At 50.3% G+C, this 27,178-nt stretch overlaps 1 protein-coding gene across 2 annotated transcripts in view; it reads left to right on the top strand.

The window, feature by feature from the left end:
- The window catches only part of LOC144731459 (aquaporin-3-like), a 51,540-nt gene that overhangs the window by 9,750 nt on the left and 14,612 nt on the right, over positions 1–27,178 (top strand). Inside the window, exons 1-3 of one of the 2 annotated variants that reach the window (XM_078612513.1) lie at positions 10,573–10,704; positions 14,244–14,353; positions 17,626–17,752. In XM_078612513.1, coding sequence (XP_078468639.1) covers positions 14,246–14,353; positions 17,626–17,752 — 235 coding nt within the window. In that variant the 5' untranslated portion in view covers positions 10,573–10,704; positions 14,244–14,245. Of the gene's footprint in view, positions 1–10,572; positions 10,705–14,243; positions 14,354–17,625; positions 17,753–27,178 lie in introns of those variants that run through there. The other variant, XM_078612512.1, reaches the window with a different exon arrangement.

Raw genomic sequence — 27,178 nt, 5'->3', positions numbered from 1 at the left:
TGGTGCTCGTCACATCGCAGAATTTGCGTCACGTGGTTATTGTTGATGTAGTTGTTGCGTCATACCACAAAGGGCTGCTCTGTCACGCCGCGCGCGGCGCCGATAGATATTCCGCGCGCACTTTTGTCGCACGCGACCCGCCGCAGATTGTTCGGGACCCCGGGGTAACCCTGAAACCCCGTAATTAGGCGCTGCATTCTACCGCAGCTAAACTAAGTTTAGACATTTTGGTCAGGGCCTGGAAACCCAAGAGGAGCGCCAGGGTCACCAGAGCCCTGACCCGGCGGTGGGTGCTGTGTGGAGGGCCAAGTGGGCACTGCGTGGGTGTTTTGCCCGGGCGATGTTTTTGACCGTGGGCACAGAGCTGCACGAATGGGTTGGTCCGGGTCACGTTGTGCCTGTGCTCGAATACAGCACTTCCAATCTGTGATTACGGCATCCAAAAAGTGTCTCTGCAGTTGCAAAGTTGCCTCGTTTGTATCGGCGTTTAACAACTCTCCGTCGCATTACTGGCAATGCTGCCGATACGCAAGGTGCCCACGATGCTTGCGTCTTCTCTGTGTACAACGGTGGCGAGATGTTAACTATCTTGCCTGGTATTCAGGAGGTTGTGTTCTTCCCCCGCACCTCCGAATCGCACTGTTGGCTACGTTAAACTTCTGTTAAGTATCTTCTTGGTTCTTTCGGTAAAGTCACGTAGACAGTGTCTTTCCGACAGACCTGTTCTTCACCTGAGGACGGCTGCTTGCGTCGTGGCCGAAACGTCGTGAGAATTATTTTAATGTTTTATTTTTATTATTTGATTATTTCCCTTCTACGTAACTTTACCGAAAGAACCAAGAAGATGAATCCCTGCAGTCACGAAAGCTTTAAATCAAAATTTCTGATAAGTATATACATGTTTGTATGTATATGTATGCACGTTGGACTTCTTTCGCACCGGACGTAGCCAACTGTACTCTCAGGTCCTGACTGTCACCCTGGACGAAGCGGCCGATCCTCAGATTTCCTGGGAGGAAATTGGGCAAATTTTCTCCACCCACAAATATATAACCACGTGGGTTGACTTATTTTCTTTAACCCTGTGCATAGCTAATGTTATTAAATATTGTTGTTGTAACTTTTGCACTTAAGGGGAGCCCGGGATAAATTCGGTTACGTAAATTGTAAATACAAATGGCCATTATTAGATATATATTTTTTTCCCCATGACAGTGATCAATTCTCATGAGTAACGATGCAAATGGATTTTTATATTTTCCCTGCAGGCCATTTTGAATTTTAGAAATATCATGTAAAAAAACAAAGACCCCCCCCACCCTCTCCATAGAGCCTTCATAAGTGTTCGCACAAACGAACACTTATGAAGGCCAGCACGGCACGCGAGGGGAGTCGGTGGCCAGCACGACGCCCGGTCGCCTTTGTCTCCCCAGTGCTGATGTCTACACACCGCGGTAGGTACTCATTTCAGGCCGAGTAGACCTAGGCCAGGCCCAGGACCGGTTCAGATATTAGCCACTGTTATTAGTCGTGAGCGCGAATCTAACTCGGCCTCCAACCACCGCGCTTCCCTGCAAAGGATCTTACAAACAGGCTAGAAGCTCCCTCACTGCAAGTGAGGATGTGCCCTCTCTGTAAGCGTGGATGCGCCCTCACTGGAAGCGTGGATGCGCCCTCACTGCGAAGTGGCTCTCTCCTTCTCCAGCGAGCTGGCACCACGACAAGGCTGCAGCTTCTCTTTGTTTTCGCTTCGCCAGTGGCTGGACTTGCTGACGAGTAAGTACACCGCACAACTGGCACTGGGCCGAGCAGATTGTTGCATAATTTACCCGCATAATATCCTGACCCTCAGTGTTGGATATCTGAAAATAGTCCACGTGTACAAATGGTCTGCTATGCACAGTCTCTGGTGCGTTGGAGATGTATCCTGTGAGTTATTAAGGTGATGCGCCCTGGGTGGAGTAGACCATATCCGCAGCCAGTGTGGCCCACGGAATAAATGAAGCCATATAAGCCACTCCGTTCGATAAAGTAAAACACTTATCCAACACCGACAGTGCGTCCCCCTCCCCCCCTCCAATACTAATCCCAGGTACGTGGCCACACACCAACACTCCATGGCGCACGTGACCAAGTGATGCCCGCAATCGCCACACTGGTCGTGCAGTCCTCCGATGCTAACTGTGCCATCGCAATCTGAGTGCAGTCCTGGTGGTGGTGGTTGTAGTGGTGGTGGTGGTGATGGTAGCGACCATGGTAAGGTTAGCGGGGCCACTTGTGACGGTGGTGGTGGAGGGATTGCGCGTCGTGTTTGGTGCTGTAAGGAGCGGTGGCGCAATGGTTAGCGCTACGAAACCAGCGGCCCGAGCTCGATTCCTGCTCACGACCATCACCAGTGACGATTATCTGAACCGGTTGTGGGCCTCCCCTAGGTCAACTCAACCTCAAATTAATACCTGGTGCGGTGTGTAAACATCGCCACTTGGGAGACAAAGGCGGCCGTGCGTGGTGCTGGCCTTTGTCGGTGCTACTCGCTTACAGCACTTGCCCCAACAGTCTGTTAAGGCTAAATGGGGGATCTTTGTCTTCGTATTGGTGGTGTGGATGTGGTGGTTGTGGTACTCTGGGCGTCAGAGCACCATGCTAGCTGCTTTCGCAGTTGATTGACTCAGGGGACATGTGGCGAACCGCACGCTCCACTAGACTCAGTGTGGAGATGAGGGTCGATGATTCGCATCCGTGAGGCTGGACCCCCCCCCTTAGGGTTTGTCAAACACCGCAGCTCTGCAAGCGTACAGTGCCTCGCGTAAAAAAAAAACGACGCGTGAGAATTTCAACTTTAACTCGCCGCCCTGCGATGCGGCGAGTCGCTTAAAGTTTCCGTCCAGAGATTCCAGTTTCCTTTATTTCCCAGAGGCAATGACGTGTGCCTGTCAGAAGCATCTGTGACAGGATTTACGCCTTACTTCGTGTTTACGTGGGCAGACTACCTAAACTTAAAGTGTTGCCCAATTCAGTGTCTGTCATGTCGTGATCATCATCATCATCACGATTAGCCATTGTCTACTGCTGCATGTAGGCCTCCCTGCATGGTAGCCATCCCTGGCTGTGTGTGCGAAGTTATCGGTCGCATTGTGATGCCCCGAGGGCTCAACCGCGGGGGAACACGCGGACGTCAAACGAACCCTCGACGCGAGCGAGCACTAGGAATATCAGCTCAGCCGTCGGTGGTGTAACTTTGTGTTCATGTTTGTGTGTTGATCTCCTTTGCCAGAGCACGTAGCCAACCGCGCTGCGGGGTTAGGGTGTGATCGTAATTTAAAGCCCCTTTCTAAATCCACCTCTCGACGACGACTTGACCGCCACACACCCTTTTTCAGTTATTGTTTGACCATACTTCACCACGCTGGTTGGTGCGGGTTGGTTGAAGGATGCAAAGGGACCTAAGACCCCGGCACCGGCTAATATCAGACCCACATTGATGCTGTGGCAACACAAACGAGAAGCTGCCCGTGGTCTCGTGGTTATCGCACTGGACTCGCAATGCATGCAGGGGTAGCTGGGGTCGCAGGATTCGCAGTTGAAACGACGGCGCAATGTCCTTAACCCTCCACCGACTGTGTTGCACCACAGGCGAGCGGCGAGTCGATACGGTGGGGTAAAATGTGGGGCGGTGGTACATCCACCTCTTCCAAGACATCTGGGCCAGCGCGGTAGAGTAGGCCAAATACACTCTCTCGAGTGGAGAGCCTTCCACCCAGCAGTGGCGTGGAGCAGGCAAAACATCAGGGCGGCACCTTCATCTTTGTGGAGAATAATAAGAATAATAGGCGCTTCACTTATTTGCTGAAGTAGGCAATTGTTTCTTGCTGTGGTTGCCCCACCTGATGACGACGCTTGTGTTGCGCCCGAAACGTCGTGATTTATTATTTTATATTTTATACCTACGTGACTTTACCGAAAGAACCAAAGAGTATGGATCCTTGCAGTCACGAAAACTTCAAATCTGGATAAAACTGGAGGTGTTAAGATGTCCAAAGCACCAAAGAGAAAACTTTGGCAAGGAATGAAGTCTGCATTAGCCATACGCACGTGTGTGGTGAACATGCAATCAAACTGTGCTCTGCTAAAATGTATGCGTTGTCTTTGAAACTGATTGGTCGAAAGCTTTACTCTTACTATATCTATAAAACACACACTTGTAAACATTCTTAAAACGATTTTAAATTCACCGATAAAGATGTCAATGTACTAATACAGTAGATCATCTATAACTAATTAGCAGGCGGCTTCAGCAGGGATTGGGGCACCGGTTTAAAAAAAAAAGTCGGATGATTATCCGACGTTTTTTCATAATCACCGCTAATCATCATTTAAAATCGCTAATTGCTTGACAGCTTAAAATACGCTGCCAAGCTTAGCAGTGTTCATTAGGACGCTGTCTTTCCGACAGCCCTGTTCTTCACCTGAGGACGGCTGCTTGCGTTGTGGCCGAAACGTCGTGAGAATTGTATCTTATTATGTTTAATTTTTATTATTTTATTATTTCCCTCCTACGTTACTTTACCGAAAGAACCAAGAATATACTTGCAGGTGTTGTTATATGTTTTTGTTCGTGTTTCAAATGTGTTTACGACATGAAATTTCCATAAACAAACATACAAATCGAGAAAAATAAACATCCTGCTTTAACAAGTTGCTGCATTTAATGTAACCGTACGAACCACTCCACATGGGTGATGAATATAGCGCAGTATTTTCATTGTTGTTGTACGTCGTGTAAAGTGTACCGTGTATAATATTTGACACTGAAATCAAGCAGAGCTAAACAAAAAAAAATCGTCACGGGCGTGATGCTGATCGCCGGACTGGTGAGGGCCTCTGGAACGGTTTCGACGGAACGTTGTTGGAAAGCGGCCGCGAAAATCGATGATCAACTGTAATCATTCAACAACAAAAAGTACTAAACGAATTCGCTAAAACAAACGGAACCTTCCAGGGGAAGCTTTCATCCGCCTGTGGATCGAGACTGGCGGATGAGTGAGCGATGCAATGTGCTGTGTACGGAACGCGGCGATCCTTTTTGCCACTCCGGACAGAGGAGGACACCGCGTTCCGTGTCTGTCCGCGATGCGCGTGCGATGACACCGCCAGTTCCCTCTTGATCCAAGTTGCCCTTCCGCAGATAGCGATCCACAGTTTGCTCGCTTCAACAAATCCTGCTCCACGAACAGCGGTTTCCCGGAGAGCCAACCCACGGGGGTTTGGGGCGGTGGGTGATGGACGAAACGCGTATTTGGTATTTATATGTGGAGACACGAAACGGAATTCCGACGGTGTGTGTGTGTGTGTGCCTCTCACGTCGTCAGCTCGAGAGAGTTGCACGCCACTTCGATTTGGCTCAGCCGCGATCCGCAACGAGAAACTTGGCGAGCACAACGCGCCTGTGAGACGTTCCGTGGCAGATGTGATTGATGTTCGTGTGTAGTTCAGGCAACTGGCGGCTTCGCGTCGCCTACGGATACTGCAATCGCAGTGGTTGCGATTGGTCAGCGCAGCTGAACCTTTAATCCAGAGGTCGCAGATTCGGCTCCGTCTCCCTCCCCCGCCTCTTTATACCCGGCAGAAATGATGGGTACCGCCACTTCTTCAAAGACGCCTGGTCAGCGTGGAAGAGTAGGCCAAATACCCTCTAATACCTGAACAGGTCCTGGGCAACACTCCTTACTCCCTACACCAACCCGTTCTGACCAGCCTGGTGAAGTATGCTCACACAACCCCCCACCAACCGACACAACGTGGGGAGGTCTTCATCCAGCAGTGGATTGGCACACGGGCTGTAAGATATCGGTGTTCAATCCAAACAAAAATAAGTATCCGGCTGATGTTAATCTCCGTCTCTGTGATTGGCACAGTTGGCTACGTACGGTGCGAAGAAAGTTCATCATACATACATGGGGAGCGGTAGTGTAGCAATTAGCGCTTTGCACTACAAACCCGGCGACCCGGGTTTGATTCCCACTCACGGCCAACACCGGTGACGATTATCTGAACCAGTCCTGCCCCCCCTAGTTCAACTCAGCCTTAAAAAGAGTACCTGGTGCGATGTGTAAACATCGCCACCGGGGAGACAAAGGCGGCCGGGGGTGGTGTTGGCCACCCACCCGCTCGTGTGCCGTGCCGGCCTTCAAGGGTGCTACTCGCTAACAGCACTTGCCCCCAACAGGCTATACGGGGGATCGCTGTCTTTGTAGTATGTTTGTATGTATGCTGAACTTTTATATGTACATAGCATGATGGCAATAGGCGAATGGGGAGCCTACAGGCATCGATTGCGACCTTGTACCGCTTTCAAGTCACCCAGCCGGTGACCTGAGTGGCGTCATCGCCCCGCCAGTCCAATGTATTTGATATTTAAATGTGTGATTGTTTGCTTATAAAGACACCATGGCAGGCTTAGTGCATAATTAAGAATGGATGGTTCAGAACATCTGGGCTTAAACATAAAATCGTTTTGAAATCCGCGTAGCATTATCTCGTCACTGATTGCTTATGATTTACATAATGACTGGACTCTCACTCGTATGTACGGACTGTATGTTCAACTTCTTTCGTACCGTACGAAGCCAACCGTGCTAATTGAAGGTGCAGGGGGGAGGATAACAAACGAAACACAAAAATCACTTGTAAAGAAATTAGTTTTCAATCTATATCATTTAAAAGTGCATCGCTTCCAGTGACGTCCTATAACCGGGGAGGAAGAGCGTTCCAGACGGCCTGCAGAAGTCAGTGAGCGAGAGACGGACACGAACTCAATCACCGCATTGCTGGAAGTGTAACGTGGGCCAGGAGGTCCCTTTCGACCAGCAGTAGCGCGAGCGAGAAGCTTGCAGGGCCTGCACCTTTACCTTTTCGCGGGACGTTTGGAACCGCAATGACATCGTCATCTGTTGTCATCTCCATCACAACCTGCGCGCCCCCCACCCACCCACACACCACAATCGCCGCTCACGTGCCGCCGTGCTGCCACTCCTCACATTCAGAGGCAAATTTGAATTCATCTTCACCCCCCACAGGTGCAGCAGCCCCAGGCAGAGTGTCCCGCGCTCACCGCCTTTACAAGGACGTCTGTTTATATGCACAGAAACTTTTGTCAGTCCTCATCACACGCACGCGCGCACACACAAAGTGCCTGCCGCTGAATGAACCAACATACCATGCCGATCTCGTTAAGGAGCAAAACAACATCACGCGAACTTCGGTCATCATCGCAGCAGCAGCAGCGGCGGCGGCTTCTGGTTAACCATCGAACAAAGTCGGCCACCGCATCGCGCCCTCTCAGATGCGCTTCTGCGTCCGTCTGGAACGCTCCTACTGCCGACATTATGAACCCACCGGAGCTATTCACTTTTAAAATCATCTAGATTGAAAACGAATTTCTTTAGAAATGTTGTTTGTGTTTAAATGTGCCGTCCTTCCCCCGCACCTCCGATTAGCACGGTTGGCTACGTACGGTGCGAAAGAAGTTCAGCACACATACACTGCAGGATGAGGTCACGGGGGTTTGTGAGCGTTATACCGCACCGCAGCACGGTCGACGTGCCACTTGGTGTAGACGGGAAGCATTGGCGTGATGGCATAGCCATGCGACGTTGAGCTCTACTCCGGCAAGTCCCAATTGCGGCGTTGTCTGTGCTCGCACCTTCATCTAATCTCCAGGCTGAAAGCCCTGCTTAGCTTTGTCCATCTGGCGAGATTAAACGTGGTTTGGTCATCGAGTGATTTAGAATTTCAAGTGTCGGAATTGATTCCATCCATACTCATGAACATGTTTAAATGTGCATACATCAGTATGCAAATTCACATCGCCCTTTGTCCGGGAGATTGATTCAAATGCGCCTGCTTACTCCCATCTGCTGGGCACCTTGAAACTCCAGCGGGTTTTAGAGTTCCACAAATCTCTACGTGGCCCACCAGCCCCCAGGCGTGCGCCACTACACTCGGCTCATTGACGTATGCATGATGATCGTAATATCGCACAGTAATCATTTTACATCATGATTTCCCAATGTGTCCTAAATACAAAGATAAAAAAAAATAGTGCTCATGTCATTGCCTTGAATGAAATACGAATGTACAGGGTAATCCAGATGTCCTGTGACCCCCATTTAATTCTCTTTTTTTAAGTAATGTTTATTTAAAACAGGAATTAATATTCAAAGGGTAAAACATGTAAGGGGTCAATTTATTGGTGGTGGAAGGGGGGGTTACAATACATCTAGACCACTCTGTAACTATCCAGAGGCTTTAACGTGGGTTTAAGTGAACGTGTCCTGCTGATTAAAGACGACGCGTGGTTAAGACGAACACGGCGCGTGTTAACCGCGAGTCCCCGGAGAACTCCGCACGCGGAACGCAACAACCCCAACCCACGCCCATCACGTGGATGGAATCCGCGACGGCCGCTCTCCACTCCTCGCCAACGAACCAGCCCCTCGTCCTCTCGGAAGTTTATTTCATTTTAATTTGTTTCTGTTACCGCTCCTTTTCTATGACCGCCTGTGTTTCGCCTCGTGTGACGGAGTTTGCCGCGCGTTCAGAGAGAGAGAGAGACGGAGAGATGAGCGCGCGGGTTAGAGTCAGTGAGTGGCACGTGAAGGTTCAACGACCCGTTCGTATCGCGAAGGAGAGAGAGAGAGTCAGCGATGATTGAGCAGGACTCGTCGCTGGGAGGGATGGTGGGTCCGCGGTCGAGACTACAGTCGGAGTGTCAGCCAAAGGAGTGAACCTCTGCCGCCGATGGGATGCGTAGCGAGGAGACGGGGCAGTGGCATTGGCTCGTGTGCAAGTGCTGCGCCGATAGTCGTGACATCGCAGGACCGTGAGATGTGACGGGGGGGCTTGCAGGAGAGGTGCTTACCCAGCAGCGGTTTTAATCGTGGCCGACGAGGATGATGTGAAACGGATATCGGCGCCTGCTGGGTGTGTTGGGTCTCGGAGCTGTCGATGTATCAGATGCGCGCAACGGCGACTGCTGGGCGCGCACAGGTGTGTGTGTTGGGTGTGGGTGTGTGTTGGGTGTGTGTGTGTTGGGTGTGTGTGTTGGGTGTGTGTGTTGGGTGTGTGTGTGTTGGGTGTGTGTGTGTGTGTTGGGTGTGTGTGTGTTGGGGGTGTGTGTGTGTTGTGTGTGTGTGTTGTGTGTGTGTTGGGTGGGTTGGGTGTGTGTGTGTATGTTGGGTATGTGTGTGTGTTGGGTGTGTGTGTTGGGTGTGTGGTAGTGTAGGGGTTAGTGGGGAGCGGTGGTGTAGCGGTTAGCGCTACGCTGCGCTATGAACCTAGCGGCTCAAGCTCGATTCCAGCTCACGGCCACACAGCAGTGACGATTATCTGAACCGGTCCTGGGCCTCCCCTAGGTCGACTCAGCCTCAAACGAGTACCGGGTACGGTGCGTAAAAAGATCACCGCTAGGGAGACAAAGACGGCTGGGCGTTGTGCTGCCCATCCACCCCCTCGTGTGCCGTTCTGGCCTTCATAGGTGCTCGCTAACAGTACTTGCCCCAACAGTCTGTTATGGTTATAGGGGGATCTTTGTCTTTGGTGTGTGTGTTGAGTGTGTGTGTGTGTTGAGTGTGTGTGTGGTGTGAGTGTGTGTTGAGTGTGTGTTGAGTGTCTGTGTCGAGTGTGTGTATGTGGTGTGTGTGTTGGGTGTGTGTGTGTTGAGTGTGTGTGTGTTGAGTGTGTGTATGTGGAGTGTGTGTGTGGTGTGTGTTGGGTGTGTGTGTGTGGCGTGTGTGGTGTGTGTGTGTGTTGGGTGTGTGTGTGTGTTGGGTGTGTGTGGAGTGTGTGTTGGGCGTGTGACTGTGTGTGGAGTGTGTGTTGGGTGTGTGTGTGTTGAGTGTGTGTGTGTTGAGTGTGTGTATGTGGAGTGTGTGTGTGGTGTGTGTTGGGTGTGTGTGTGTGGCGTGTGTGGTGTGTGTGTGTGTGTTGGGTGTGTGTGTGTGTGTGTGTGTTGGGTGTGTTGGGTGTGTGTGGAGTGTGTGTTGGGCGTGTGACTGTGTGTGGAGTGTGTGTTGGGTGTGCGTGTGTTGCGTGTGTGTTGGGTGTGTGGAGTGTGTGTTGGGTGTCTGTATGTGGTGTGTGTGTTGGGTGTGTGTGTGTTGGGTGTGCGTGTGTTGGGTGTGTGTTGGGTGTGTGGAGTGTGTGTTGGGTGTGCGTGTGCGGAGTGATTGTGGAGTATGCGCACAGGTGTGTGGAGAGCGCACAAGTGATTGCAGTGACTTCCATTCCCGCCCACGGCCAACACCAGTGGCTATTATCTCAACCAGTCCCCGAGGTCGACTCAACCTCAAATGAGTACCTGATGCGGTGTGTCAATATCGCCACGAGAGAGACAAAGGCGGCCGGGCGTGCTGCTACCTTCATAGGTGCTCGCTGCGCGCCCAGAGCACTTGCCCCAAAAGTGTGTTGAGAATATACGGGTTCTCTTTGTCTTTGTGTGCGTTGGGAGGGGCTGCCCTTCCCCCCACCCCCCAAACCCCCTCTGCTCCCCGCCCCAATCCTCGCCCCTCCACGCTTTAAAATGAGCGCTGCGCTCACAGCCTCGTGTTCAGCATCTCCATCCTCCTCCTCCTTCATCTCCATCCTCCTCATCGGCCTCCTCGGTCTCCGCCTCTCGTAGTGCGGCCAGAACAGCAAAACCTGCAGGTAGAGACATCCAGGGTCACTCGCCTCGTTCACTCTCTCCTGCACGGATTCACCGAGCAGAGGGAGGGAGAGATTGAGGCGGGGGAGGGGGAGGGGGAGGTTCGTTGTGGGATTTTTTTTTAAGTTTGGGGAAATCGCAAACGTTGGAATATCGATGCCACCTCGCACGCGCATTTGGGCGTCGTTACTCGCGTTTAATTTTAGAGTGATCGGAATGTATACGACGTGTAAGAGTTTTGTTTTAATATCTTGCTGAATGCGGTCTTACAAATTGACTTGGGATGTTCATTGAGTAGGTGGGACCAGGTCGCGGCTGTAGTGACAATGAGAACGTGAAGCAGGCGACGCTTTGCTGGCATTCCATTACTTGAATGGTAACAAAGCTTGTATGGTCAACGATAATTGTCTTGTCACTGTTGTTGTGTTCACTGTGTGCGACGATCTAATAGGATATGTGGTCTGCTAAACAGCCGCGCGCGTGTGAATGCGGTGTGTGTCTGGCTGTATTTGTCTGTGTGCCTGTGTGTCTGGCTGTGTTTGTCTGTGTGTCTGTATCTGTGTAGCGGTTCGCGCGCTGCGCTATGAATCCCGCGACCACCAACATCAGTGACGTTTATCTGTACCGGTCCTGGGCCTCCCATAGGTCGCCTCGGCCTAAAATAAGTACCTGGTGCGGTGTGTAAACCTCGCCACTAGAGAGACAAAGGCGGCCGGGCGTGGTTCTGGCTCACCCACCCCCTCGTGTGGCGTGCAGACCTTCATAGGTGCTGCTCGCGATCGGCACTTGCTCCATCAGTCTGTTACAGGCTACACGGGGGGGGGGGGGGGGGCGAGTCCTTGTAATGAAACTCCGCGCTTATGAAGATGCTCCCTCGTGTAACAAGGGAGGGGATTGAGGGGGCTGCGTGTTCAAGGAAGTGGCACCACAACAGCGAACTTAGTCGGGGGATGAGGCTCGTGGTGGTGGACGCGAACGTCGCCCACTGAGTGGACGGCAGAGCCCCTGGGCGACCTGCAAGCACGTGGCCTCGACGCGGAGTGCGGTCGGCGGAGGAAGCCGCGAGTGCATCCGTGAAGGGGGCAGTTCAGGGAGTTTGGCGAGTTGAGAAGGAGAGCGTGGGTTCCACTGTTGAGAGCTCTACACGAAGTTGTTTCATAATAATGTCACCGTGAAAATCGACGCGCCTCGGGTTGTTCAAAGTGTGTGGACGAGTATAGTTTTATTAATTCGTGTTGCCCGTTTGGGTTAAAACGTGCACGGTTGTCGGAGTCTTCTCTTGCTGTTTATATCTAGTAACGTTTAGGCGACGTTACGTGTGCACCCTGTATGTGTCGGTGTGTGTGTCGGTGTGTGTGTCGGTGCAAACCCCGTGTGTGTGGGTGGGTGTCGGTGCGTGCACCCTATTGCAGCTGCATGAGCCACAGCCCTTTGGGTACACGGTCCAGACCTCCCCAGAGACCCTGGCTGACAGAGGTGAAGTAGTCACCCCCTGTGAGTGGCTGGCTGAGGTGCCATCTCTTGAGGAAATACTGAAGGCGATTCAGAGTCTGAGACCAGGAAAAGCACCGGGCAGAGATGATCTCCCAAGCGAAATGCTGAGGGAGGGTGGCGTTTGTGCACAGACTGCCCTACATGACATCATAACAACAGTCTGGGCCACTGGACGGATTGGAAGGATGTCCTGGTGGTCCCCCTCTTTAAGACCGCACAGACTACAGGGGCATCTCACTCCTCAGTGTGCCGGGAAAGGTCCTGGCAAGGATTATTCAACATCGCCTTGCCAGGCACACTGAGGAGAGGCTTGCAGAGCCCCAATGTGGTTTCAGGAAAGGGCGATCCTGCACAGATGCAGCAGAGGTGTAGAAAATTCCAACAAGATCTACATCTCTGCTTTATTGACTTGGTCAAAGCCTATGATACCATCAGTAAGCCTGAGCTCTGGGTTGTTTGTGCTTTCGGAGTCCTTGACCTGCTGCTCACGATCATTAAGGACCTTCATGATGGTGAGCGGGCCCGGGTAAAACTACGTGGCCGGGAGTCGGAGCCATTCCCTGTTCACTTTGGGGTGCGACAAGGATGTCCTCTGGCTCCCACATTATTTAAGATCTATTTCGACCACGTAGGTCGTGAAGCCTTCAATCGCTGTACCGGAGGAATTTCCATCTGGTACAGATACAATGGGAGGCTGATCGATGCCCGGGTATGATCCAGGGATGGCTCTCTATTGCTCTAACCACGTTATGTATGCCGATGATCTGGTAATTACTGCTCACTCGGAGAAGGAGTTAAAGGCGCAGCTGCTGAACCTGGAGCATGCCACTAAGAGGTGGGGACTTGCCATCAGCCCCACCAAAACTAAACACCTGCCTGGGTATTTTGTACCATCGGACACTCCACCCCCACAACTCCCAATTGGTGATAGGGCATTTGTGGAGAGAGTGGAGAGTTTCCCAAACCTGGGCAGTGTGCTCATGACCGGCTCTGGTTTGACAGCAGAGGTCTCACTCCGAATCAGTCGAACGGCATTATCTTGTCATCGGTTGCGTAACGCTGTGTGGAAGCTACCTGGTCTGTCGCTCCGCACGAAGCTCCAGGTCTTCTCGGCTGCAGTCATTCCCTCCCTTCTCTATGCTTGCGAAACGTGGACCCCGCCTAATGGAACATCTTCACCAGTTAGAAACATTTAGGCTGGCCTGCCTACGATCCACCCTGGGTATAACCAGGCTGGTTTGTGTGAGGAGCTCACATATCCTTGAAAGATCTTGACCATCCCATCGGTGAGCTCCTCTGGCAGGCAAGGCTGCGTTGGCTGGGTCATGTAGCCCGCATGCCCAGCCACCGATCGAGGAGGCTAAATGGGCGAGGCATGGGGTTAGAGAAGAGATGGAGTGATGTGGCACGGGAGGATGTGGAGCCAAGTGGACTTACCGATGACTGGTACCAGCGGAGTCAAGATCGGCCTCTGTGGAGGAGGCTCGTGAAGGACGCTACTGGGCAGTTGGAGGCAGTAGCCCTCCAACAACAACGGAGGGCGGAGGAGCGACGCTCACAACAACGAGCGGAGCGCCGGGTGGCTAAAGCACAGCAAGTTGGCAGGGGGCACAGGTGGTGCATCATCCAGTCATCTCGGTCATCTCAGTCAGTCGACCCGTGGCACCTGCTGGGTCTGCCCCGTGACCTCCTGCCAGTGGGTGTTCGACACTTCACGTGGCCTCAATGTGCACCTAGCCTGACACAAGCGTCGGTTGGTTACCCACCCCCTAGTGTGTTGTGCCGGCCTTCATAGGTGCTCGCTAACTGCATTTACCCCAACAGTCTGTTAAGGCTATACAGGGGATCTTTGTCTTTGACTCTGTGTGCACCCCGCACCTCCGATTAGCACGGTTGGCTACGTACGGTGTGAAATAATTTCAACATGCATACATTCAACATACATCCGTGCGTGTATGTTCACCCTCTTTGTTTGTTGTTGGTCCGTATATATTCGCCCTCTCTTCGCGTCGGTACGTTTACCTTGTGCGCGCGTGTGCGGTTGCAGACATGCCGTCCCACGATGGTCGCTTCAAGCAGCTGGAGCGCAAGCTGCACGTGAAGAACGTGATGATCCGTGAGGCTTTGGCGGAGTTCATGGGGACCTTCCTTCTCGTCGTGAGTACAGAGCAATTTTCACGAGAACCCCCCCCCCCCCCTTCTGCAGCACGTGCTTGTGCACACGCGCCCGCCAATTCTCTACACACCTGTGCACAGTGCAGTCTATGGAGGGCACTGATAGTGTCCTGTAGGGTGTAGTAGTAGTAATAATAATAGGGGGATGAAACCCTTTCTGGGAATGGAATAGGAGTTGTTAAAATGTTCAAACACCAAATAGACACCTTTTTGGCATGGGATCAAGTCTGCATTAAGCACACGTCCTCGTGGTGAACATGCCAACAAACATGCTCTAATAACAGACGCATTGTCTTTGAAACCGATTGGCTTTCACCAGAGACGGTCGCCTTCTTTATGGCCTCGTCTCAGAAGTGTCAGCCCAGAGAACGCCAAAAGGCGAAGAGTAAAAGGACAATCTTGAAGCTTCCGTGACTGCAGGAATCCAAACTCTTTGGTTCTTTTGGTAAAGTCACGCAGATAGAAACAATAATAATACATCACGACGTTTTGATCGCAACGCAAGTAATCGTCATCAGGTGAGACAAACACAGCAGGAGAACTGCTGAGGCTGGAGAACCAAAGAGTACAGTGAAAAGACGATGATTGTATCGGGGTATTTGTAGCTCGAGTTGAGCAGCGATATCATGGATATTGTTTTATTGCCAGAATGGGTAAAACATATTCTTATTTTTCGTTGTTTGATACTGGCAAGAAAAGGTCCCGTGATGATGATTGTAACAAGGGCACTTGCATTCAGATTGTGCCAATATTCTAATAAAACGTCCTCTGAGCAAAGTTGTTGGGAGGTTTTTTTATATCCATAGGCAGGACCCCTCTAAATGTCAGCTTTTAACCCTGCTTGTGGCACCGGCCTGGCATGGTGGGCATTAATCCGCCAGTAGGCAGGTGATGATTGCTCTCACCCTCCTCCAATTGAGCAATTTGCGGTGCAAGTTTTCAACTTGGAAAAGTGGACCGTGACTCCAGCACAGAACGCAGCCGCTCTTTCTTTTTTCCTTTCCACCAAATGACGTCGAGGGATTATTTTTAACCGTTCACTGCAAAGCAGGAGGTGTGTATTTACGGTTAATTACACCCGCGGCGTTAACCGGGGCTGCCCGCGGGAACCGAACTGCGAACCTCTGAGAACAAGCTGCCCATTGGGCCGCGACCACTGCGCTGTACGATTTGTGCAGGCGTATTTTGTTTGTATGCCTACAAAGGGGGAAAGGATTTTATGTTTCGAGTGGCATTCGTTTGGAACAACCCGCAAGCGTATAGCGCCCTGTTTAGTGAATTATTCGAATCCGGTGATTATAATTAAAACGGAAGAAAAAAATTGCCCTAATTTTTAAAAGTAATAAAAACAATTTTCAACTACAGCCGCCTGTGTCAATCTACTGCTGGATGAAGCCGCGCCCCACACCCCTCCCCTCTCCAAGCCATGTTCTTCATGAGCGATGGTGGTTTGACTTCGCCACACTTGTCAGTGCGGTTTGGGAAAGGGGGAGGGTTGAGTTCGTGCCCTTCTGACATTGGCCACGGCCAGGACTCGAACTCGGGTGGAGCTGCTGGTGGGTGGCTTCGTTGAGTTGTGTTCAGGGTCGCTGATTGATTTGTGGCAAGGGCTGCTCGGCTATTAGTCAAGGTGATGGTTTTTATTTTTGGCAAGCGTTTGTAGGATGCGAGTGAAATCGTGGTTAAAGCGGTTAGTCGAGTTTGAGTAAAGTTTGCTCGGTTGCTCCTTGTTGTGCTAAGAGGAGAGTTGCCTGTCGTGACCTGGCGAGAGTAACCAACACCTGCTCTGCTGCACGGCACTTGGGTTCTGCTCGGTCTCTGTGTTGCATTGCACCACTGGGGCAATTAATGTGAGCGGTGAGGTTTCTCTACCCCGCTCAGCGGCAGGTGGTCATGCGCGCACAAAGGCCCTTCAGATGTACGTTCGCACCCAGCGTGGAACGGCGGGGGGCGTCCACTGCCACACCCTTAGGGCCATTCAATCTGTGCACGAGCGTGGAGGATGGACAAAGCTGCTTCTCCCCCTGGTCCAGCGATTCCTCCGGTATAAATCAATATTCAGATTCGGGTGAATTTTTTTTTTTCTGGGCCGCGACTCTCCATCATTTGCAGTCTCCGAGGCTGTCGAGGACAATTCCACATTACTTCGCTGTAGTGGTGCGAGCCACCCATATGGGGGGGGGAGGGGTTCGGATAAGTGTAGCGTATTTGTGAGATGACAGGAAGGATGTTGGCAAGGGATGGAGATCCGAGAAATGTAGACGGATGTAGTGAGATTAGATATAATTAATTGTCTTGCTTTGTTTCTATAGATTATAAACTTGAGAGGTTGATGCACCTCTTTTTTTCACGAATCCAGGGACCTCCCCCTTGAGCTGCTTGAGGCCCAGAGCATATGTTTGGTAGTGTCGCTTGCGCCAAACACCAACTCCCCTCCTCGGTGTCTCCCGTGCGAGATTGACGCGTGCCACCTTGTTGGGAAGTCCTCAGTGCGTGGTTGTGCCGTGCACGGACGGACTCGTCCCCTGCAACAGGAGTGTGGAGTTGCTCCCACCCGACTCCCAGGGGGGGGAGGATGAGTGCCTACCCCCCAACGCTCCATTGGAGTGAGGGTTGACCCCCTTGATCTCTTAAAGACGGCAAACTCTGCCAACCGTGCGGGAAAAACGGGTGCGTCTCCGCCAAAAAACGTCGCCGCCGTTCTGTTCGCCACAAATCGGCACGATGACCATGCGTTGTCTCGTTGCCATTTTTTGTGATGCATTTCTGTGGTGCGGCTAACGTCGCCGTAGACCGGGGCTGCGGGGCTTGTAGGGGCCTTAATTAGTTTGCGACGCGTGGTGCAGTTGGCTGTCGTCGACCATAAACTGTGCTCTTCATGGAACTTAAAAAAAAAAATCTAATCTGCGATTTGTTCGGCTGCACAGGTGACGGCATTGCCGGGTGAGCTCATGTGTGGGCGTGTGCCCCTTGCCTGCCTGTGCATGCATGCGTGTGCGTGTGCGTGCGTGTGCGTGCGTGCGCGTGCGTGGCCGACGGGGCCAGTGAGTGGGCGGGCAAAGGTGGGGGGGGGGGGAAGAAGCTCCGAGGCGACGGAGGTAATAACGGGGCCACGTCGCGGCTAAACGTGGGAGCAGCCCCGGGATGGGCATAGACTCTCAAAACCTCAAACTTGGCTCGAGCTAAGCCGCGACTCTTCCCACCCCACCCGTGTGACCCCGTGTGACCCCCCCCCCCCCCCCGCTGCCACGCAGCTGTTTGGCTGCGGCTCTGTGGCGCAGGTGGAGCTGAGCGACGGCACCAAGGGACGGTTCCTCACCATCAACCTCGCCTTCGGCTTTGCCGTCACCATGGGCGCCTACTGTGCCGCCGGCGTCTCCGGTAGGCGCGAGCGAGGAACTCGCCGCACGTCGCCGCCAAAACCAAAAAAAAACGCAACCCCCCACGACTCGACTCGACCCTGACGTGACAAACGTACGCACGTGCGTACGTTTAGACTTCTTTCGCACCGTGCGTCGTCAACCGTGCTAATTGGAGGTGCGGGGGGGAGGGGGACAAACAAAAAGCGCGCGTGTAGCTTGCGCTGTGCGGCTGCCCGATGCAATACGGGTTGTACCACACGATGTCTGACATTTCACTCCATGTGCTGGGACCTTCTCTCAACCTAAATCTTTCTAAAAACTTAAAAAAAAAAAAAATTACTTTTTTTTTTGCATATTTTTTACACACAACCCATCGCCCACACGGACTTCTGGGACTGACGCTGCTCGGCTGATATTACGTGTAAAAAAAAAAAAGTTTACATGCAGCGGATTTTTGTTTGTCTGGCTGCGCGAGTCTCACTGCAACACAAGCAGTCGGTCATAGGGTAGAAGTAAATTTGAGAGAGAGACAAAACACAGACACGGAGACACACATGTTGGGTGTCTCTCTCTGTGTTGTCTCTGCTTGTGTGTCTGTCTGTGCGTCTCCGTGTCTGTGTTTTGTCTCTCTCTCAAATTTAGTTCTACCCGATGACGGATGCTTGTGTTGCAATCGAAACGTCGTATTCTATTATTTTATTTATTTTCTTTCCACGTGACTTTACCGACAGAACCAAAGGGTAATTCTTGCAGTCACGAAAGCCCTCTTGTCCGCGGTCAACGTCGCACCCATTTACACGCCCGTGCCCTGGGAGCTTCCAAGGCACTTGCGCTCGGCAAGAGTGTTGGGGTTTTTTTTTTCTCTTTCCCCATTACACTCTCAACTCCAGCAATTTATTTGCAGGGTCGGTGGATCACACCGAGATGGCAAAACAACATCGCACGCGTAGGCGCGGCAAAGTGTCTCCGCCGCGGGACGTGATGCGGACAAGTTTAGTCCAACGGCAGGTGGAGAGGCTGTGGGGTAGAAGTCTCGGGGGGGGGGGGGGGGGGGGTACTGAAAGGTGGAGACCAAATCGCCTCTCGAGGTGCTGCTAGAGCTCCCTCCTGGTGGAGGCTTTTCCACCAGCAATCTCAGGGCCCCTCGCTCCTGTTATCTCTTTACTCCCGGCATGGTTTTTGTTCTCCGTGCAATAGTTCTGACGTTCTTCCCTCCGTGTTTTTGTATTTTCTCTCGGGCCCCCCCCCCCCTTTTGCTCCCATGTAGAAATACCCTTAAGGGAATTGGGAGGTTCCTCCCAAGCGGACCTGGCAGGCGGTGGGGGGGAGGGACGTGGGGTCGCTAACCACGGCGAGGCTTTCCTGCATACGCAAATAAATGCTGAGCGATTATCATTAAAACCAGCTCGAGGCAGTCGGGCACAACAACGGGCTTGGCTGTGTAGGCTCTCAAGGGTTTGTACCGCAGCCGAAAGTGAAACCGCACAGCCAGGGCAACTTCATCGCCGGTGTTCGTTTTCATTCTCTGCCAGATTCGGTTCCCTTTTTTTTTGGAATGTGCGCGTGCATGGCGCGTCTCCTCAAAGCCCCCCGTTTTTTTCCTTTTCTGCCAGCACCTTTTTTTAAACAACGATCCATTCGAAGCTTTTCCCCTCCGTTTGCTTGACGTCAACGACATCGCGGGGGAGGCTCCTACGATTACACGGCGTTCTGGTGGCGCGGCACGTGCGGCGTGTGCGAATTCGCGGAATTCCTGCGCGTGTCCGCGCGCACTGCTCGCTTCATCACGCAACACGCTTCTCTTTAGGAATAACTAATAAAAACCTGACCGGCCGAGGTCCAACAGCTGATTGTCCTTTTGCCAGACGCAGTATTTGGACTGGGTCCCAATGTAATTTTTATATATATATATAACATGTTGAGGCCTTCAAGCAATATTTTTGATTCTAAATAGTTTTATTTTTGGTCGGATGGCACAAACACAATTCTGGCAACTGTCTGCTGCTGCTGCTTTATAGCCACCAGCGAAACGTTTGCACCCACTTGTGCGTGGATCGCTCTCAAGGAATGCCACCGGTGTTACGCAATAGCTTCATCATTCACTGGGCTGTGTCGGGTTTGAGGAGGGTTTTATGGCACGCACCTTGTAACTTGTGCAATCTCATCCAAAAGTCTGTTTATGAATCGGTGGGAGGGATGCGGTTTTTTAGAACAATTTCGGGTCTTTATAGATTTTTTTTTTATAATCTAGTGTATGTCCAAGCTTACAAAAGTGGTGTCACCCGATGCTGTGTGATATCGCTTGGCAGGAAAGATGCAGATGTCGCGGGGTATCGGTGACGTTTGCTGTGACGCCATCCATTCATATCTATCCAAAACTCATTTTACAGATCTCCTATCTAGGGCTGATTTTTTTTTATGTTCAGATCTCCTATCTAGGGCTGATTTTTTTGTTTTAATGTTCAGATCTCCTATCTAGGGCTGATCAAGCCAAAACAATCGAACACCATCCTAGTACTGGCATTAATATATATATATATCCGGGAGTTTGTTCATACCCCAGCTGTTGGGTGGTGGTTATCGCTATTGGATGTTCTGAACAAGAGGTGGAAATTCCACATTCCTGTGGTGGGGACCGGTCTTGCACAGCTGTCTTTTTGGTCGATTGGCAGTGTGGCACTTATAGCGTGCTCGTTATTGAGCCGTGGGCTCACTCGTGAAGCCCATCACCGATCAACGCCTTGATTAGGTTCCAGTGTTCCATTAGGAACCGCACTTAATTAAATCGTGCACATTATTATCGCAGCCTCTGGACAAGAGTGCGCCTGCGTTATCGTTGTACGCAATTTGATATTTGCCATTAAACCCCCTCGTTCCAGTTATGATCAGCTGATCAGATGTTCCAAGGAAACCAGGCCAATCTGCTCTGCATTTGGGAGCCGCAGGAAAGCCTGCCTTGCCACGTTTGGCCAGTCCCTCCTTTATTGGAGAAAAACTTTGGCCACGGTAATGTATGTTGAGCTTCTTTCGCACCGTACATATGCAAGGATACGCCACTAAAAACGCGCGTGTAAATTCGCAACGATTTAAAATCGTCTAAGCCCACTCTAATCGGAGCCAACACGGTGGCTGTGAGCCACAGTTATTCGCCTTGTGACGAAAACTACTGAATGGAAGTTGAGTGTTTAATGGAAACTTCAGGAATTGTAATGCCTTCTGAGAGATCTCTCCCATTGAACGGCGCGAACTAATGAAGGTTAATTAAAAAATCTCGGAGATATTGCTGGGCAGTAATGAATTGCGAATAATTCGCAAAGAGTTGGTTAAAAAAAAAATATTGTTTGGTCGTATTTTGATGTAACACATCGTATGCACCCACAAGAGGGCGCACGCCTGGAGAGTCAAATGCCCTAACACGGCGTTGGCATGACCTGTGCTACGTCTGATATTCCAATTAAGAGAATGGTAACAATTAATCAAAGTAGTACACGGCCTACTCCGAGACGTTTGAGTCCGCTGCACACTGTTTGCGCACTGCGCTTGTGATTTACCGGTGCCTATGACCCCAATTGCCTGGAACGTGCCCAATTTCGGCAAATTTGCCGACGCCGGGCAGAGTTTCTATTTTAGCCTGGATAGTGACCACCACACCCAACAGGTGCTATAGGCTTGAGGGGCGACATCGTTTGCAGCAAATGGCAGTGTTTCAAAATCCAATGTTATTATACTTGTGCCATCCCCTGCCTTTGACGTTCACTGACCAGCTCGATGAAGTGCGGGCCAACAACCGGCACGTGACCGGCACGGCTGCGGGAATCTCCCCTCAATTCAAGAGCGAGTCAACAAAGCGGCCATGGGCAATCGACTATGACTGAGAACGTGATAGGCATGGGGGGGGGGGCTAAGTGTAGCTGCCAATTGAATAAAATCCCACTGGAGGGAGGCCTATCGGCCAATAATGTGGCTGCTGCTGCTGCTTTTACCAGGACCACTTTGTGTATCAACACTTTACATTCGCAGTAACGTGCTGTGATCGTGCCTGCAAGCAAATCCTGTCACGTGTTTTTAGAGCGTGTGCCGATGTACTCTCCTTTTTGTATCTTGACCTATATATATAACACCATGACTGGAACTGTACTAACGGCTTGGTGGGCCCTTCCTGCCGAAATGAATCAATACAATCTAATCTAAGTCTTTGGTTCTTTCGGTAAAGTCAGGTCGGTATAAAATAAATCGCGACGTTTCGGGCGCAACACAAGCGTCCCGAAACGTCGTGGTTTATTTCATACCTACGCAACTTTACCGAAAGAACCAAAAAGTATGGATTCCTGCAGTCACGAAAGCTTCAAATCGAGATTAATCTAAGTTTCTTAAAAATAAAAATCGATGCAACGTGACGCACCACACAGTAACTGCCCAGGCCTGTACGGACGGTTTGTACCCTCGCGCTTGTCATGAACGCTTCTGTAAACTATCCCTCGGCCAACTTTTAAAGCCCTCTACGGCCACCATTGAGTTGAAGCTTGGTTGGTCAAAATTTTATATTTGTGTACAGAACAATATTGTTAGGTGGTAGCAGGTGGCTAATGCCACATTTTGGCATCGTACTAGCACCACGTGGCCTATCCTAGGGCCAGTTTGTATTGCCATTTTCGTTTCCCCCCAAAATTTGGCCCAAGTATAGGCGCGACCTCGCAGCGTCGTGTATTTATCAGTTTATGTGGTTGTCAGGATAATGGATTACATCTGCTGGGTTTATTAACGACTCTGAAACTGAAGCATTGCCGTGTGACGTACATTGCTCAAAGGACCCTTGTGAGCTCCGTTTACGGGACGAGAATACCTTCCTTGATATTGAAAGTTGAATTTGGACGGGTGGGGGGGGGTGGGGGGAAATTCCCTTTTACGGGTCATTTGCATGGTGGATTGCTCAAAAAGCCTTCCTCGTACCGGGCATGACACCTGATCCTGTGCGTACGGTACTTAATGCTCCATCAGTTCTCTCGCTGGAAGATTGCCCCCCGCCCTTCCATTCGATCAATGCCATGTGCGCGTTGCCGGAGTTGCAGATTGGATTTGTCTCGTGCATCGTAACACCGGTGTTGAAGCTAAAATGTTATCATTTTAAAGACTCCGGTATCGATTTTTTTATTTAAACATGCAGTTAAGGAGAAGCCGAATGGAAACCATTTATATTCATCGATTGCGCGTATTTATCATCGGTTTGGTCACTCGACAAGTAACACGATTGTAGGGGAGAAAAACATTTCTCGCCTCTGCTTCCACATGTGCCGCTGGACGGGAGGTGATGGACAGGCTTTGACGTCATCGGCTGCGTGACACCGAGCGTGGGTTTTTAGGGGGTTTCTTGCCTTGTATGAGAGGCTGCATGGGCGATCGGGGTGCTGTATTTTAATGGGCCTGGCTAATCTACCACACACAAAGTAGTTGACCAATTCACAACCTACGGCACCAGAGCCATGTGCGGTTCTTTAAGGGACCGGTTCGTGACATTATTTAGGGACCACAGTCTCGTTTTCACGTGCGGTGTGGCTTTTGCAATATTGAGGGGGGGTTTTTTTTACCGAATTCGAAAAAAAATTCTTGTTATTTTGGCTGCCCAACCCCTGAATTAGTGCAGTCCCAGTAGTCACGTGGGCCCAAGTAAGGGTACGGATGATGCGGCTTAAACTATAGGCTTGCGTAATTATTTTCTTCATCCAAACATCTTTTTGTTTCACACCTATGGATTAAGCCACTCATCCCTAAGCTGCATCAGTCACGGGGAAACGTTGTTGGACCAGACTTCACTTGGCTGCTCTGTGCAAGGTTGGCAAAGCGGTGGCCCAGCACCGCTCCAGGCATGCCCTCGCCACTGGCGTTGTTAGCAGTGGCCTGGAAATTGAACTCTGGTCGCTGGATTTAAAGTGGCGGCATGCTAATCGCTGCGCCACCCCCACCACACCACCGTGTGTACATACGCCCTGTTGAAATAGGCGTTGATCAACTTCAAGTAAGCAATTTGCGGATGAGAGTCGCATGGTCCTTATTGTTTTAATCATCGCAAATTGTCGTGTTTATGCTGCTCCTGAGTGCCAGAAGTTTCGCATAACAGATATCGTTTACACGCAGGTGGTGGGAACCGGGACGGACTCACGTGCTCGGTTTATTTGCACTTTGTTAAAATATGCTTCTGGGGGGGAGAAATCCCACAAGACGGAACTGCTCGTTTCGCATGGCCGCCGATCCGCCATCCTTCCTCCGATTGACCAGTGACTGCATATTTTTAGATCGCCCGGGGCAACAGTTGAAACGATGAGCGAGTGTTTTTTTTATTTCAGCCCCATAGCCGCCTCTTTCCACCCAGCGGTGTAAATGCGAACACCGCAGTCAGTCAATCGGCTAACGTTGTCTGCTCGCCCTGGAAGAGTAGGCCAAATACCCTCCGAAAGCCCTTCCACCACCACCAGCAGCAGCAGTGGCACGAAGAAGAAATTGCACGGATGCACCATTTATCCTTCTTTTGAAAGTTGCCACATTGGTGATTTTGCCTTGAGCCACTGTGGAGAGAAGTCCCTGCCACTGATGCTCTCCATGCTGAGTTGTACGTACGTTGAACTTCTTTCGGGCTGTACGTAGCCAACCGTGCTCATCGGAGGTGCTCGGTGAGTCCAGGTTTCTCCTTGCGCAAACGAGCGCTTGGGCAGCATTCTTCGTCTGCGTTGGTGTTTCCAAGTCGGTGATGGAAATTCGACATTCCAATGGCAGGGGGTCAGAATATACAATGTGATATTTTTTTTTAATCAATGGTCACTTACCACAGGGGCGACTAATTTTATCTACCCCTGAGTGATGATGGGCCGCGTCCTCTCCATTTGTGAACAAAGAAGTGCCACTGGGTGACGTGTTAATGACGTGGCAATGTTCTACAGACACCGCATCCGGTCACCCTACCATTAAGGCAATTTTACATTTGACCGTGCAATTGGTAGGATCAAAACTCCCAGCTGAGGGGGAAAATTGACATCGTGAGTGAATGTGAATTTTTCATTTCAGAAAAAAATAATGCATTATCCTGAAATGTAACATCCCAGGATGAGTGGTCATTCCTTTTTAGCTGCAATCAGCCTGGCGATTTCCTCCGTAAGTAAATCGCGTTCTGTTAAACAGCGAGACATTGATTTTTAGAGTGAGGGGTAAAATGTCTTTACTCGGCCGTTGTCGAGAATCGTAGGCATTGCAGTGGCTGCTGTCACCGAGGGTGATGCACGCTCCTTGTACTGTACGGTCAAAAGTAAATGGCGAAGTAAGACCTCGATATGTGGAGGAGATACGTTCCTGGAGCGTCGTATATGACCGACGTATAACATCGCTATGAGGAGGCTTTCACGCAGCCTTTGTAACTTTCCAATTCGTCCCATAAACATGTCCATAACTTGCCCATTCGTATTGTAAACAGACTATATTGAAAATAATATTATCATATGAATTCGACGTTTCGCCAGTATTTACAGCCGGCCTCAGGCGACAGCCAGATTTGTGGATAAATCCGCCTGTTTTGTTCCTTAAATAGAGGGGTAGCTGTGAAGACGTCGCTTTTGAGCCCTTCTTGTGCGTGGTGGGTGGGGTGGGATGGAATGCATCTAAATCACAATGGACAGCCATTACCGGGTGGGTCATTTACATGGTAACATCTTGACTTTTAAAGCTTTCGTGACTGCAGGAATTCAAATTCTTTGGGTATTTTGGTAAAGTCGCGTAGATAGGTTAAAAGAAAATAACCAAAAAAACGACGACGTTTCGATCGCAACGCAATGCTTGCGACTTTACCGAAAGACCCCAAGAATATATTTATTTGGTAATCAACGAACATGATGCATGTACATTGATCTTGTACCTCCTGTCGTTTGTGTGCACTGAAATAGCAGTACATTATTATCTGTTCACAGGTAATCCCAATTGACGTGTGGTGACCTGGATAGGCATGCATTTAAACTATATTATTTGATGAGTCAAGCAGCACTAAGTCTGTTGCTATCCAAACGGTTAAAATTATTTTTATTTCTCAGTTTCAATAGATTATCTAATTAGTCCTATGGAAGAAACGTAATGTTATTCTTATTTCATAGTAATGTAGAAGGGTTAAATATTTATTTATTATTTTCAGTGCATTATTTTACTTTGTTTCTACCTTTCTGTGTAAAATAAGGGTGTAACAAAAAAACCCAAGTTCGTTATATCAAAACTTAAGTTTATCGAATATATGCATATCGAGGTCTTCCTGTACACTAGAGTGTCCGAAGTACATCTGGCTTGGTGGCTCTGCAGTTGGAGAATCGCACTGCTGGATATCTGTGAGCAAGAGCTTTACAGCTCATCTGATTCCTCCAGCATAAAAACATATTCTGATTCATCTTCTTGGTTCTTTCGGTAAAGTCACGTAGAAGGGAAGTAATAAAATAATAAAAATAAAACATAATTATGTTTTATTTTTATTATTATAGAAGGGAAGTAATAAAATAATAAAAATAAAACATAATTATGTTTTATTTTTATTATTTTATTACTTCCCTTCTACGTGACTTTACCGAAAGAACCAAGAAGATGAATCCCTGCAGTCACGAAAGCTTTAAATCGAAATATTCTGATTCGTATCCTGTTCGGGAGGTCGGCGTGGCCCATCATCCTTGCTGCGTTTTGATCAATTGTGTACCTGCACCATCCTTGCTGGTTGTCGACAGTGGTTGTGCCGTAGAGCAACGGGTCCCCGCCATAGGAATGTGTAAAGTCCACCACCGTCGCAAGGCTGTCGGGGGGGAGGGGGAGCGGGGGCAGTTGCTCGCTACCGAGTGCTTTGAGGGCAGTGACCGTGTGACGTTCGCTAAGCTCTCCACGATATAATTTTCCGACGATTCGCTTGCAAACGTCACGACTGACGCGATTTTACCAGTGGCCAGTTTCTCATGGCGGTGTGCATTGTCTCGGATTTTATTTTAGTTTTGCTACTTTGCTTCGTATTTATTGTAATGAATTGAAGGTGGCTTAAAAGTTCTTCAAATGCAGTTCCCTTGGCAGGACAACGTCAAGAGAATTTGAATCGTAGCAAATTCACAACAACCCCCTCGTGGTTAAACCGCACACGCCGCTGTCGGTCGAACGCTTCCAATCAAATAAATCGATCACCTTAAACGACCCCTAATCTCCATGCCACCCCCTAATTGAATAGATAACAGGAGGTATTTATTTACAACTTTAATCGTACACTTTTGTTCATTTCGTAAGCATTTTGTCAAAAATAAAACATTTGAGGTGACTAAAGCGAGCGACCGATAATCGTGCGATCGTGAATTTTGGCCCAAGTGGACCCTCCACTGTTGACGAAGGCGCGTTGCTGTGTTGTCGCCAGGGTGGATTTGGGGTTCTCCCAGTTCAGCACCAATTGGGT

This window comes from Lampetra planeri, chromosome 39, assembly GCF_965212315.1.
Source record: "Lampetra planeri chromosome 39, kcLamPlan1.2.h2, whole genome shotgun sequence".
Classification (NCBI taxonomy): Eukaryota; Metazoa; Chordata; class Hyperoartia; order Petromyzontiformes; family Petromyzontidae; genus Lampetra; species Lampetra planeri.
This window is presented reverse-complemented; position numbering and strand designations above follow the sequence as displayed.